Here is a 12,823-nt window from a genome sequence, read left to right as displayed (position 1 = left end):
CACAACTCATCCCCTTCACAGAGAACAGGGGATGCATCCACTCTATTTAATTTGGACATCCTACTAATTCCTTTTTATTAGATACTTCATGCAGAGCGCTTAAAGTAGGGGCCTGGAGAATCCCATGGGGGACCTACCTGATGCAGCTGGTGCCCTGCAGACCTCCAGAGACAGATCCTGTCTGCTGAAGTTTTAACGTCTGCATTAAGCAGAGTGGATCCCCATATGTCTGTCTCATGCATTTAGGCAATGCAGTACAGAGGTCTCTTCTAAGCCTCAATGCCATGTGCCACATATGTATCCAGCCAGCAGATTGCTCTGCTCTCCATATAGGTCATGGAGAGAGAGAAGAGGACGTGACGTCTCATCTGGCAGGCTCCTTTCTCAAAGAAACCCTGGCAGTGGCATCCTCCTGCAGCAGAGCAGGTAGTGCCATGTGAAACCTGCCTCTGCTTGTGTCACAGCCACAGTGGTGATTCTTGCTTGTGGAAATCCTGCTTCATCTCAGTTTTATAATAGATTTTTTTTTGTTTAGACAAAGCCTCTTCCAAACTGACTTGATCAGTTTGTACTGATATATACCAGTGAAACTGAAACTTTTGAAAGAACTGAGAGACAATTCTTTTGAAAGATGTTAAAAATGGCAAAATTAACAACTAAAGGAGCAACAATTAACAGATCAAATAATTGTTAATTACTTGTACGGCATGTTCATAAAAGTAAGTTCAGTTGTCAGTAATGTCATATGTTGATTTTGATGAAAATCAGATAGGCCTATTTAACACCTCTAGGACCTTTTCCAACAAGCAAGGATTTTGTTTGAAAAAAAGAGAGAAAAAAAAAAGAAAACTGAATAACAGTATTCAGTTATTCAGATCAGTTTTCCCTCTTAAATAATTATGAAATTAATGAGGAGTGAAAGATGTATGAAGGAACTGCACAGTCCATAGACTGGAAATTGAATGCTATAATAACATTAAGAAAAAAAACTTTGCAAAGGATTAAATTATTAAAGCTGGTTATCTAAAATCACTGACAATATCAAGTAACCCCAGTTAAAGCTAATAATTATGTAATAGAACCAAATAAAGAAATGAGGGTAAACAAGAGGAGATTAGAAGAGTTGAGTTTGTTCAGTCTAGCAAAAGGAGGCCCACGCAGGAATATAAGTTGCACTGGAGAGAGGCGAGATCAGCATCCTCCAGGCAAAGAGCTCATGGATAGCTTCCAGAAGACCAAAAACGTATGAACTGGCCAAGGATGAATTTAAACCAGAAATAAAACTGACTAGAGCTGTGAGGGGTGGAAGAGCCTTCCTTCCACTTGGATACAGAGCCAGGGATCAGGCAACACAGCTGGTGCACCTGGTCCCTCTTAGGCCCAGTATGATTAAATTAAACGAGCCCAGTACTATCCATGATGCTGAGGCCAGCTGGCAAAAAAAGGCCCATGCCTGCTTTATTAAACACTCTTATCTCCACAACAGGGTGGCCACATGTAAACTGCCTACTTGGAGTAGACCTTGGTCCATGTTTATTCCTGAACTGTTTCCAGGAATTGTTTGGGAGAGTGCGCTGTGGCTCGGGCCAAACGTATGCCAAGCACGAGCCCAACAGCACTCGGCAGGGTTTCCTGGAACTGTTTAATTTACTACCCAGACAGTTCAAATATATTTTCCAGTATTATGTTTAACTCCTTGAATACGACCATGGCCCCTACTATATCAGAATTATTTCTCAGGTGAGAAAAGCACCTTTTAGTCACATGACAGTCACATAGTCCAATTTTATCTAACTAAAGGCTACTGCAAACCGAATTTCATGCAAGTTCAGTTACAGTCAGTGCTGTACAAATTCAATAGATCACAAACTTTAAGTTTTAGACCAGGCTTTTTTATTCTTATCTGAATATTGGATTAGCAGGTTTTATATGAGGATCTTTTTCCCTTCTGCATTGACATTTTCAGTGGTGCCCAGCGACAGGATGCGAGGCAACGGGCACAAACTGAAACACAGACAGTTCCATCTGAACATGAGGAAAAACTTCTTCACTGTGAGGGTGACAGAGCACGGGAACAGGTTGCCCAGAGAGGTTGTGGAGTCTCCTTCTCTGGAGATATTCAAAACCCGCCTGGATGCAATCCTGTGCAATGTGCTCTAGGTGCCCCTGCTTGAGCAGGGGGGTTGGTCTAGATGATCTCCAGAGGTGCCTTCCAACCTCAACCCTTTTGTGATTCTGTGATTTTTCCTCCCAGCTGTCCCCACCAGCTACAGGGTCCAATATAAAATAGACTAGATACAAGCTACTATCCAACAGTGACCTATAAATAACTTATGTGTATACTATTCAATAACATGTATGTATGCAAAAAGCAACACTGAAAGGGGCTTTGCCTAGGAAGCTTAATAAAATACCTTGATAAAATGATGCAAGTTATTCTGTAGAAGTAGTAGGTTGTTAGGATCCAACTTCACTGTTAAAATATCTCCCAGCATTAAATGTCATGTAAATATATATTATTCAGATATAGTACAAAACATAATTGTAAACCATTAAAAATCACAATCCTGAAAGTGAGTGGATACTAGAAGCTTTACCAGGCTTCAACTATAAATATTGAGTATTTAATAAAAAGTACGTGGTTCACTTTCTACTACCTTGGGTATCATTATAATATGGAAAAATTGCCCACTATCTGTTTAACACTAGCTACAATATTAACGATATTAACTACAATACCTCTGTATGACCCAGTTTCTGTTTTTTTGTTAAAGACTCATGAGAAATCTGGTGAATCAACCGCAAAAATCCATGAAGTGTTAACTTATTTCTTAGGAGTTGTTCTGAGTGAGGGTCTGGCGTTACTTACTGATACTGTGTGTTCAGCTGTCTGCTGACACATCAAAATTGCCTTGGAATAAATTTGAGTTTTTGTCTAGATAGGGAGAATTAACCAGAATAACTATTTTAGTGTTATTTAGATAATGCAGAGTATCTGATTTCAGGATACGTATCTCTTCCATAGCATCGATGTGTTTGGCAATATCCTAAAAAACGACCCAATTTGATAATACTTGCTAATATTATTTTATGATCTTTAAAGACATAAAAAATGAAGAATCCACAGAAACAAGGAAAAACAAAAAGGTGAGCAAAAGGGTGGTCAGTCTCCTCATTCCTTTGAAACTGAAAAGATTTCTCCCAAATATGAGAGAAGACCAGCTGCTTGTGCTCCTTTCACACAATTTATTCCTATTCAAAAAAAAAAGAGATGACAGACCGGGTATCAAGTTCTACTTTAATCACCAGAGAGACAGCAGTGCATTAATTCTTACTTCTAACTACTCAGAGGTTCTTTGACTTCATGAAATGTAAACTTCTGTTTCAGTGCGGGATTAAGTCCGCTGTTGATTATTTCTAGTATGTTGTTTCTCATGAAGGGACTTTGCATATTCTTTCATCAGAATGAGACCATTTTCATATCACTAGACTTTTTGCGCTAAATAACTAAATCAACTTTAAAACAGATTTAAAATCTAACTTTAAATCAAATGTAAAACATCTGAATTAATGCAACACTGAACCACTTGGCTTAAATGACCTGCATGTGAATCCTGGACTTGCAAATCTCATATAAATAAATCCTACCAAAATCATTAACTCCAGTTGCATGAATAGTTACTTCAATGAATATGAAACACATCACTGTGTCTCCAGGGAACTATTTAATTTCTCTCTCCATCTTTCCAATACAGAAGGTGGCCAAAATATTTCTAGTTCTTTCTGATTCCAGCTGAGCGGTAAATAAAGCAAGATCAACCTCCTAACATGCAGTTATTTAGTAATTCCACTCTTAAGAGCCTTGAAAATTCCACAGCCAAGGAGGCCTGATGTGTGTGTGAGCCATTATTAGACTGCACAGTAAAACTAGATTTAGGTCTGTCTGTGTGGGTTCAGGAATATTAGAGCTACACAGCATAAAATACTGATTAAATACAGATTCAATCTGATTCTTCAGAGGTATTCAGAATATTTCAATGGGTTAATTTTCACGAGTGGCTTTCAAAGTGATCAGATAATGTATGTTGATGCCATTCTAATTTGATATGGGATGAGGCATATTTTATCCTGCACAGAGCCCTGCCATGTGGCTTGGCCAATCTGGGAGCTGTGCAATCATATCTGATACAGGTCAGTGCTGTACTACCGTGCAGTAAGGCACGTATCACAGCAAGAGTCACAGAAACTCTGTGAGATTAACTATATTTATTCAACTGGAAGTATTTCTGCAAAAAAAATCATTATTCGCAAATAAGAACTAGCCTGTTACAGCCAAACTTCACCAGGCTTTGAAGAAATTTCATATCCAAACTTGAACCGCCTCTATCTGAATTACATTAAACAACAACATCTGAAGCTTTAGAATGTTTCTAAATGTTTAAAGCAAAATGGATAAAGAAAAAAAAAACTTCTAAGTATGTCTGGAATCTTATCTAGCAATACAGAAGAGAATTCTAAATCATCATTTTTTTACTAATAACCTAAAATATTCAGAAAATCTTGTTTCATTTTGATCACCGCCACATGGATTCATATAGCATTTTACACTGCTGTCCCAAGTTAATAGCAAAGTAGAAACAGATAGTATAAGAGTTTAAAGCAAGATTCAAGTAAAACCAGAACCTGGTTAACTGTTAATGACCAAGAGAGGAAGAAGCAGCAGGGTTCAATAGGTGCTTTTCCATGTGCCTCCTAAAAATGGCCTTGCTTTGAGTATACTTACTTTGCCTCAATATCAAAGATAAAGCTTTGGTTCCAGATGTGGTAGTACGGCTGGAGTGGGATGAGTTTGACTTCAAAAGATGGAAGCTCTGCAGAAAAAAAGAATGCAAAGGTTCATGGTGTGTGAGCTTGAAACAAACCTTAAACTCCTGGCATGAGGTGACACCCATTCAGAGGGCACAGCTAATTAGCCTTTTGGTTTGGATTAGCAGTGCGCATCTGAGGCAAATATCCTGATCATCATCCCTTATTGTGCTTTGCTTCACACAGTGTGGAGCAGCCTTGGAACACACAAAACTGATTTCTTTCCAAAGAAAATGGGCATTCAGCACACTGAAACAGAACCAGTCTGAAATATTCCTCCCTGCTCCCCCGAAATGTGTTTAGTGTGGACGTGGGGTCCTCAGCATCAGCTGCATCACTCTGCAGATGTGGTCCTATAAAGCTATGCTACTTGCTCCTGTACGTGTAGCCAGAGTTACTTGCTCTTGAGCATAGACATTTGTAGTAATCTCTACTAGTCTCTAACCATTACATCCACTAGCTAAAGCAAAAACTTGGTTTTGTATAAGTGAGATTTTCTTATAATTCTTGGGTTTTATTTTGTCTTAAAGAAAAAAAAACCTACTAAATTTAAAAATAAAGCATAATTTCAGCACAAAGAAATCAAGCCATTTATTTCCAAATTTTTGAATTTCTACACTTCTACTGTTTACACAATGCCCTTTCTTTTCCTTACAAAAAAAACTTCAATGAATATGAGAACAGCTTCAACCAACTTCCAAACTGCAGTCTATTGTGAAGAAACTAGTTATCACTTTTTCTTCTTGTATTCTAGTCTTTATTGGAAACTTCAGTTTTCACAGATAGTCTGCATTTTTTTCCGCAGCAGGAGAGCCCTACCAAAAAAAGGATGTTTTGTGACAAATATCAAAGTTACTAAATTTATATAGAAATAAGTTTTGTATCAAATTTAAACTGTCAAATTTAAGAGTCATCCTTCCATCAATCAGAGGCAGCAATGATGAATTGAAACTCGATGAATCACATCTGTAGTACCTAAATAGAACCACTTATAATCACTGCAGTATATCTGCTAACAAGTAGGGGTGACTTTATAACTTTATATTCCAAATTCAATATTCTCTTACCATAATTTTTAACTTCAAATTCAGCTGAAACATTTGACATTTCATATCCTTGAAACCAGGCCGTGATTTTCCAGGTTCCAGGTCTAAAGTTCAGATTCAGCAAAAAGCAGTTAATTAAGATTTCTCATATATTGTATTGTGCTAATATATTCAAATTATCTCTAAATATGAAAAATAAGGCCCCAATAAATTGAATACTAGTATTTTCCTTGCTTGGATCAAAGGAACTTACATAATACATAGGAACATATACAAAACCAATTTATTAATACATTTCTCCTTGCTTGGATGAGCGAGCAATGTATTAACAAATGTATTGGATACCATTCAACAAGAATTTATGAGAAACAGCAAGATATCATATCTTGAAACTGCATTTAACATGCTCTGCCTCTGAAAAGCTCACAGAAATAGAGAGCTTGTCATATATTTGCTATAACTTATCTTCACTATGAGCTCAATTTCATTCTAGCTTGCAATTGAACATTGAATATTAAGTAAAGGCTTAATTCCCTTTGAAATCAATGGCGTTTAATTACACTTTAAAATTTAAACCCTTACAGAAGTGCTCTCCTGAACGGGGTTTGTATGTACCCCTTGAATGTAGTCTTATGATCAAAGCAGGTATTTAAGCAGTTTGCTGACTTGTTCCTTACCAATATAGATGTTACTAACCGTATGGTATTAAAGCCTGGGCTCATCCTCTCCAAGGCAAGGTGCTTAAGACAGAAGCATGTTAACCATAGGCTAAATTGCTACTCGGAGGGGAGGAGAGGGACAGACAACTTTGAGAGGTAATTCAGGGAATTCAGCAATTGAAGATCTTAAGTACTTTAGGTAACTGTTAACAGGTAAGGGGGATGAATCCTGATTGCTTGAACCTGCTAATAGGAGGTGGGATTAGTCTGCCTTTCATGAGACATTGTAAAGTGAGGTCTTCCATCTGAGTAAGTCACCCTGGGCTCTTTTACAGCCAGTGGAGAGAAACAGTTAGTCCTGAGGCATGGTAAGTCTCGTCCTAACGCAGGCATCTAAAACAGGCCAGCTGAATCACAGCCTGAACTTTCGTTCCAGCTTTGGGGAAGGGAGTGCGGGGTGACTAACTCGGGCGCAGACTGCAGCGCGGGAGCAGCTGCTGGAGCTGGCTGCAGCACAGCCACCGGCTCTAACAGCGTGCCACGGCTGCTCTTGACAGTAATCAGAGCAAAATTATCTGCTTTAGTGTATGTAGTATTTCTCTGCTGCTCTAAAAAAAGATAAAGAAAACAATACATATAAAATAAATAAAATAAGTCACTCCTCTGCTCCAAACATTGTCCTGGAACCCATTTTTAGCCTGAAGAAAGTTTTGCTGCAAGAGGCATTTTGACATGTGACTTTTTTTTGATGAACAAGGCATAGTAACATACTCAGCAATATCAGGTATTTCAAAATGTTCATTGAGCACTGTTTTTACTTTCCGGTGTGACTTCTTAACCATTATTCCTTTTGAGTTCTGTTGAGGGAGAGAACAAGCAAATACAAATTTATACACCAGATGCCAAACATGCATGTCCAAAAGCTCAAGTTCATACCCTAGTCCTAAGGAGACAAGAGAGTGGTCTATTTATTTTCTTACCTGATTATTCACATTTTACCCCTCCCTCCATACTCCTGATATTGGCCAAAACCACTAGAAATATTTCACAATATGTAAACACCACTCCTTATTTAAAAAGGAAGAACCACCATCTGCTAAACCAGTCCAGTACTTCTTCCATGCCCTGGGGAGGGAAAGTGGAGGTGAAGCTGCCTTGTAACATGGAGCTGCTTCACGGAGTATTTTTCACAGCTGTAGGATCAGGGGGCAGGGGGAGAGTGAGAGCAAGATGGAGGGGAGTCAGGGCTATAGTCTTACTTTGGGATCTTTAGTGGAACTTCTTCATAGTGAATGTGGTAAAGAAACACTTGGTAAAACTACTTTTTGCATACTCACTAGCACAGCAATTTCAATTGGATCATTTGTTGGCCTCATAGCATTGTCCAGAATGAAGATCCTGTATTTTACTGTTTAACAGAAGAATAAAATGTATTTTCATATTCATTTATAGCCTCTCTATTCTCTTTCTAGATAGTAACTATTACATGCTCTTAACTGAGTTCCTAAATTTTCAACAAAACACTTTCTTTTCAAGAAAAGAAATTTGAGAAATTTCAGGGAGAAAAATTTGCATTCTTCCATAAGCTTTGAGTGTTACATGCGTGCCCAAATAAATTAGCCTTTTTGAATCACCTTCTGAAAAATACATGGGAAACTTCACCTCACTGCTGTATTCCTTCTGTGATCAAGGACTGCAGCCAAACTCAATAGTTTTTTTGACTTATAAAGGTCAAATTTTTTAGGTTTTGACCTCCTTGTGTTTTTACTTAAATAACTGTTAAAAGCAGCAAAATATTTGTGGCCATAAAGTGCAAAGAATGCTTATGGCAGTAACTGCAAACAGAAAGAATAGTTTTTTTGGGGTGGGGGCGTGGGGGGCAGTCTCCCACTTTATTTATTTTGTTTTCCTGAGGAAAGTCATTATTATGTTTTTTGAGGAAAAAGGAGCAGATTTAGTTTGGCTCTTGACAGAAAGAGAGAAAGACTCCTCTACTCCTGCGGTATTTCGTGAGGGTGCCACGATGGGCAGTGCGGAGCCTGCAGAAGCCCTGGCTGCAAAACATGGGTTTAAAATCTAGTCTGGCTGATGTGCACACAGATAGCTGGGGTTAGAAGAGAAGGGCCTTGATTAGAAAGGATCAGGCTATTATTACGTTTTTAATTATGGCCTTGTAACATCTATTTTCAATATCTGAAATGCAGCATTTGTGTGTTAACCTTTGGAATTCGGTGTGTATATAGGTTTATCTGTCTGAATAAAAAGGTAGCCTTTCTTGGAAGACAGGAGGATGCGAATATTTTGAGCAGTCTCCTTGAAAAGCTCTCTGCTTTCAGTGACCAGCAGAACATACGGAAGCTTTCTCTTCTTGGACATATCCTTATGCACAGTTCCTGGGTTGACCTGAAGACAACGAAAGGAAACACCCTGTAGAATCAGATATATAACTGGTATCCTTGGAGTTACACCAGCTGTGGGGCAAAGAAACAGGAAACTTACATCTTTTATTAGCACTGTTCTACAGAAGATAATCAATTATATCTTTCTTATTGGGTGAATATTTCTTTGTGAGCAGAAATATTATCTCCTTCCCCATTTTATGATGGAACTATGGAAAAGGACACATTTTCCTTTCTGATGGCAATAACTCAAGCCCAGTGACTTTTTATTCATTCTACATGTATGTTAAATTCCAGTCATTTGGTAGCTGCAGCAACATCCCATAATCCTTCATTTGCTAAAATCTTGGTTGTGAGATTAGAGCCTTACCTCCTGCAGGTATGATGTTTCTAAACATCCTGTGCAAAAGGAACCTGATTCCAACCTTCAGCTCTCACTTTGGGAGTAATCAGAGCTAAACAGGGACTTGCTGTGTGCTGTTTTTCAGACAAATAGCCTAAATCATACTAAATCATACTAAGTGCTCCAGGATTTCAAAGAATCAGGTCCAAAAAAAAAAAAAAAGAAAAAAAAGAAAAATGGGATGTAAAGTAGAGTCAATCAACTTACAAGGTTGCAGAAACTTCACAGGCTGTGGGTTGAGAGACTGCACATTTTTCAAGGTTTCCTCTATTTTGTAAAATAGCCAGCATGCCAAGGACATGAATGCAATCTAAACTTAAGTGATGCAAATCACCAATTAAAAAAGTCAGAGAAATGATCAAGCCAAGAAATCAGTTCCAGGGATAAAACTGCTACTCTCTCAGGAAAAAATTAAATGTATATGTATATATATATTGGAAAAAAAAAAGGACAAACCAAATAAATTATAGGATCTTCAGTGGTGAAAAGATCTTTCATCACTATATGACAAAACCTTGGGCTTGCTTGCTGGGCACAAAAGAGCACTCACTGTCACCACTGAAATCGAATTGTGCATTGTTTTATTGGCTGATTTGGTGAGCGGAGTGCTGCTGCCACTGGAATTGGTGTTTTGTTATCTTTCTCTAATGATGGGTGTTGTCTGTGTTCCAATACATTCCCAGCACAGATTATATGATTTATATTACCTGTTTAAAATTATAATTTACATTATTGTGATGGTTGACTCACCATTATTTTTTTGATTTCTTGGTAGTTGTTCTCTTGGTTAAGGTTAAAGATGATCCTCTCTGATAGGAGTTCATTTTTTACCTCATCTTTGAAGTATGCTGTAACTTGGACAGGGCTCTCTGCTCCATGAACTTGAACTGTTACTGTCTCATGTGTGCCCAAATGCACCACATTTGGGGCAGTAATAAGAAATCTAAAACCATATAGAAATACATTGACCAATATGTTGGCAGATTTTCACATAAATGTCCAGCCAATACAAATTTAAAGAAAAAAAAACTTGTTTTTTTTACCCACCAATATCAGAGTACTATGTGGAAAGCTATGTATTAATGGTACTAATGACACATACACAAAGGTACAGTTCTGACCTCATTAAAGCAATTGTTGGAAAATGATCATTTTATAAAAGATTTCTAAAAGGAGAAGATTGTACCGTTATCAGAATGTGTTGACTGAGCTTTATCTATTTCTTTTTCTTTTTTTTCTATTTTTCAATTCACATTTCTTCTTTTTTAAGTTTATAAAATAAAAAGTGTGGTATAGCAAGGAGGGAACAAAACTGAAGTTTTTTTTTCCAAAATTTTTTCCTTTTTTTCTTCTAAAAATCATGGGGCACCGTATGGACAAAATAAAAATGATTTCCTTCCTTCCATACTATTTGTGACCTTACACATGATCAGAGTCTTCACACAATCTTATGGATCTTGATAAAGGAAAACATAGAACACCCCTTAATAAACATTAAATAGTTTTATGATTTCAACATTTACATTTGTGGAATTACTTCCTAATGTTTCTAGTTTACAATGAATGATGACACTTGTCTTTCAGTTACAACTATCCTCATGCGATTTTTGATTCCAATCTTAATCATTTTCATTTGTCTAATTTTCTTTTCTAATTCATTAGTCAAGCAGGTTTGGCATGTATATCCATTCAAGTACTGGAATGCTGAGAGGAAAATTTTTACTTTTAGTTGTGTTGTAGATTTTTCAACTTGGTGGAAGAGATTTTATTCTAAAAGTGCCACTGTATCACCCACTTAGAGTCTGTTAATGGTAGTGAAAGGTATATTGCACACCAGACTTGTCTTCACATAGGAAAAAGAGAGCCTAATCCAGGCTCCCTGTAGGAGCGTAGAGGAGATTAGGGGACTTCATAATGTCATGGTTTTGCTGCAGAATAGCTAGTTGTTTAAAAGCTTATCTGTGCAACTCACTCAGGCAGACACGGTCGCCAGCCTGCTCTGCACAAGCCAGCTCTGGCCTTAAAACATCATGACCATATTTTCCCAACAAAATATTCAGTTTCATATACCTGGTACGTTAAGCATCTTAAGTTTGCCATATCCGGTAACTTCAGAATAAAACTAGCTCAGTCCCTGGTTTCATTAGGATTTTCTCATAGAAAATAAAGCCTGTACTTCATTGAAGATGAAGCATCCATCCAAGTACATCATTAGCGATAGTTACCCCAGTGTAAAATTCCTATGGGGCCAAAGCACTGTAGCCTTCATGCTGATGTGGACACTGGAGGTCAACACCAGACTGCAGGGAGGGGTCCACACCTGGCTAAAATCTTACACAATGAGACCTAAGAGGATACATATATCTACAGCTGCAGGTAGAGATGCACAAGGCAAGGTGAGGGAGGCAGTGGTAGAGGCTGACGGCGCGGAGCAAGTGCACAGTGTACGGAGGAACCAGAGGCAAGGAATATTTGGGGGCTGAAGTGGAAGTGGGGAGGATTTGTCCCATCTGCCAAAATGTCTCATCAAAGCTTTCCTATGGCTATACCATGTACTTGAATCTACCCCCTATTGGCAGGGACATTGCAAGAGTCTCTCCTGTCCCTCTGCCCTGCAGATAAAGGTCAATTTGAAAGGCTTTAGACTTGCTCTGCAGGTCCTGTTTTCTCAAGGAGTTATAATGCCTGTTTTCCCAAAAGAGGAACTGTCCAACTAGAAGAACCAACATATGTAAATCTTCACTAAAACAGACAAGAGGCACACAATAACCCTGAAACTCCTCCAAATAGAAAAACTTTGCTTTCTGCAATCTATTCAATCAATTACAGAAAGGACAGTGATTCTTTTCCAAGATCTGTCGATCATCTAGTAAATGCCAGAAAGCTGAAGATGAACAAGCAAAAATAACAGCGTGTACATCATGCTTTAATAGAACATTTTGGATTATATCTTACTGAGTGGAGATCTTTCCCCTTGGAAAATAAAGGCACTTTTAAGCTTTTTCTTTTTACAGAGGCTTTTTACCTCTTTAAGATTTCACAAATTTTCAGAGTTCCAAGAAACAGACATTGCTGATTCTCTGTCAATACCACAAACTGTTCCTACTTTCTGTTTCAATGGATTTTTTTAGGAGTGAAGAATTAATTAAAAAAATATACTTACGATGGTGCTTGCTGTGTATTGGATAACAGTGAACAAAAGCTCATCAAAAATACCAGCCTTTCCATTGGAAACCTCTACAACATTCGTGCTGCAAAACAGAAATATCAAAAAAGTCACTGTCAATCCACCTTTGAGATACAGGTTGTAAGAAATGGGCTGATGGCATATGGTAGCAAAGAGCATTACTGATCTGGGTTATTTATTAATAACTTGCAAAACAATGCAACCAATAATGACTGACATGCTAGTGATATATAAGTGCAGATTAATGGCCGGGGGGAGAGACA

At 37.9% G+C, this 12,823-nt stretch overlaps 1 protein-coding gene across 1 annotated transcript in view; it reads right to left on the bottom strand.

Annotated features, from left to right (window-relative positions):
* The window catches only part of LOC106489156 (complement C4-A-like), a 49,188-nt gene extending 36,587 nt beyond the window's left edge, over positions 1 to 12,601 (bottom strand). Inside the window, exons 1-7 of the mRNA XM_067289660.1 lie at positions 12,537 to 12,601; positions 10,124 to 10,316; positions 8,791 to 8,974; positions 7,909 to 7,979; positions 7,343 to 7,428; positions 5,934 to 6,016; positions 4,784 to 4,871 (exon numbers count right to left, since the gene is read on the bottom strand). Of these exons, the coding sequence (XP_067145761.1) occupies positions 4,784 to 4,871; positions 5,934 to 6,016; positions 7,343 to 7,428; positions 7,909 to 7,979; positions 8,791 to 8,974; positions 10,124 to 10,316; positions 12,537 to 12,601 (770 nt within the window). The remainder of the gene's footprint in view (positions 1 to 4,783; positions 4,872 to 5,933; positions 6,017 to 7,342; positions 7,429 to 7,908; positions 7,980 to 8,790; positions 8,975 to 10,123; positions 10,317 to 12,536) is intronic.
* Positions 12,602 to 12,823: the final 222 nt, after the last annotated feature.

Source organism: Apteryx mantelli, chromosome 1, assembly GCF_036417845.1.
Source record: "Apteryx mantelli isolate bAptMan1 chromosome 1, bAptMan1.hap1, whole genome shotgun sequence".
NCBI lineage: Eukaryota > Metazoa > Chordata > Aves > Apterygiformes > Apterygidae > Apteryx > Apteryx mantelli.
The sequence above is the reverse complement of the archived record's forward strand: the minus strand, read 5'-3'. Positions and strand labels throughout refer to the sequence as shown.